This window comes from Priapulus caudatus, unplaced genomic scaffold (genome assembly GCF_000485595.1).
Source record: "Priapulus caudatus unplaced genomic scaffold, Priapulus_caudatus-5.0.1 Scaffold1249, whole genome shotgun sequence".
NCBI classification, from domain to species: domain Eukaryota; kingdom Metazoa; phylum Priapulida; class Priapulimorpha; order Priapulimorphida; family Priapulidae; genus Priapulus; species Priapulus caudatus.
In genome coordinates this window covers 51,110-53,069 of record NW_014578310.1, presented here as the reverse complement: position 1 = coordinate 53,069, position 1,960 = coordinate 51,110, and the positions used below count along the sequence as shown (strand labels likewise).

General features: G+C 43.1%; 1 protein-coding gene across 1 annotated transcript in view; it reads right to left on the bottom strand.

The window, feature by feature from the left end:
- LOC106815964 (pre-mRNA-processing factor 40 homolog A-like) overlaps positions 1-397 on the bottom strand; it is a gene marked incomplete at its 3' end in the record, with an annotated part of 25,235 nt that extends 24,838 nt beyond the window's left edge. The window contains 1 exon segment of the mRNA XM_014820501.1: positions 381-397. Within this exon segment, the coding sequence (XP_014675987.1) occupies positions 381-383 (3 nt within the window).
- Between the last annotated feature and the right edge of the window lie 1,563 nt (positions 398-1,960).

Below are 1,960 nucleotides of genomic sequence, written 5' to 3'. Positions count from 1 at the left end.
GTTAAAAAGCCCGATCATTTTGCGTTTTGGGGATAAATTTTTGTTAAGACCAGTCCGACCATTTGCTTAGATTACAGCTATGCGCTCATGTGCTATAGCCCTGCGGCAGCGATCCGCGGGCTATAGTACTAGAGCTATACTAGAGCTACACTAGTGACTACCAGGGTACGTGAGAGACAGCACGATACACAAAACAAAACAACGGAAACACATGATAATTATACCGCAACTGTGCTCTCATGCATAACTCAAACGTACATATATTGTTCATGCAGATATTCTGTACTGTAAACACAGTTGTGAAGAAATTATAGAAATTGTCCGTGTTTGTTAACCGGTTTATTTTTGTACAGATAAAAACTACCTGTGTTTATACTCACCATGTTGGATTGGGCATTGTGGGATTGAAGTGTCAGCCAGTGGTAATTATAGAGGGCGCGACTCGCTGATTAGCCAATGGTGCGTGCGCACCACGCATAGAAATATTTAGAGACACTACTATATTATTTCAAGAGTACATAATAGATCTTTATTATCAAAAGTAGATAATAGGGAATTCCATATTATCTACTTCTGCTAGTATGTACTCTTGATTATTTCTATGGCACCCCTATACATTACAACCAGGGGTGAATAATGACAAATTTGTCATTCACCTAGCTCTGATACAACTCACATACAGTTAATTATAAGTTATAACAGTTATTATATTATTCAGTAATGCGACTGAGCTGTAAACGCATTTACATTTAAAAAGGTAGACTAAAAATAGTAACATTTATTATTATGTGCTATTATATATATACAACTCAGTGGTGGTGCACATGGAGTATCGTAATGAATATATCATATCATTACAAAGTGAAATTTTGATAGAAGATTTTTATTTCAAAATAGTCTTGAATATAAATATAATTAAAAATAAAGTGATTGAATTAAATTGAATTATGCCCTCAGTTTTAACTATACAATTTCATCAAAATACTGAGTTACTGGCAGATAGATGGCAAGCCTTGCTGTTGCACTGTTCGAGGCTCGAACAGAACGTTTATAAAGTAAACTGAAAACTGCATGCATGGACTCGTTCTAAGTGGTAATTAAAGAAATCCCTTTCACGCTCTGTGTCTATAGTCTTATACACACCTCCGTCATCATCCATTTCAACCACTCATTTCCGCTAGCTCTGCATTGCGTTCTCTATAACATTTTCGTCCTTCTCTCCAATACTCTTCTACGCCTCCACTCTCTTTACCCAACTAGCTATGTACTCTTTATTTAAGATGTATAATTTACATGAAAAAATATTTCTTATGGTATGTATACTAGACAAGCACATATGTGTGTGTACGCGCGCGCGCGTGCGTGTGTGTGTGTGTGTGTGTGTGTGTGTGTGTGTGTGTGCGCGCGCGCGTGTGCGTGCGTGCGTGCAGTCAAACCTGTGTTCTGCGGTCTGCCGTGCCGTGGTCTGTGTGTCGTGTGCGACGCGATAGGCATCCGCACCCGGGGGGCAAGCGAGGTGGCTTTGTGAGCTGTGTGATGTGGTGGTGTGGGGTGGGTGGTCTTTTCCCCCACTGTACTGTCAATCGTGGCTAGGTGGATGCGTGTGTGTTTGTGTTTGTGTTTGCTGTGTGCTGTTTGTGTATCGCATGTGCGCTGTGCGTATGTCGGCTCGTGTGAGGTGTGTGTGTTATTTAAACCAAAAGCTACATGCAGTGGCGGCGCCGTCGCGTGTGAAGCCGCCATGCACATTGGTGTGTTGTGGTCGGTGGGTGTGCGCGCGCCTGCTGCGCCGCCTGTTGTGTTGTGGGTGTTATGTATTGTGTGACCGGCGAGCTCGGCCCACTTAGTGGTGTGCTGATGTTGTGAGTGTGGCTCGGCGGTAGAGGTTCGTCGGTGGCGCGCCTGGGCCAGCTCTCGTGTGCTGGCTGTGTGTCTTGTTGCGTATGTGTGCCGTATGTGT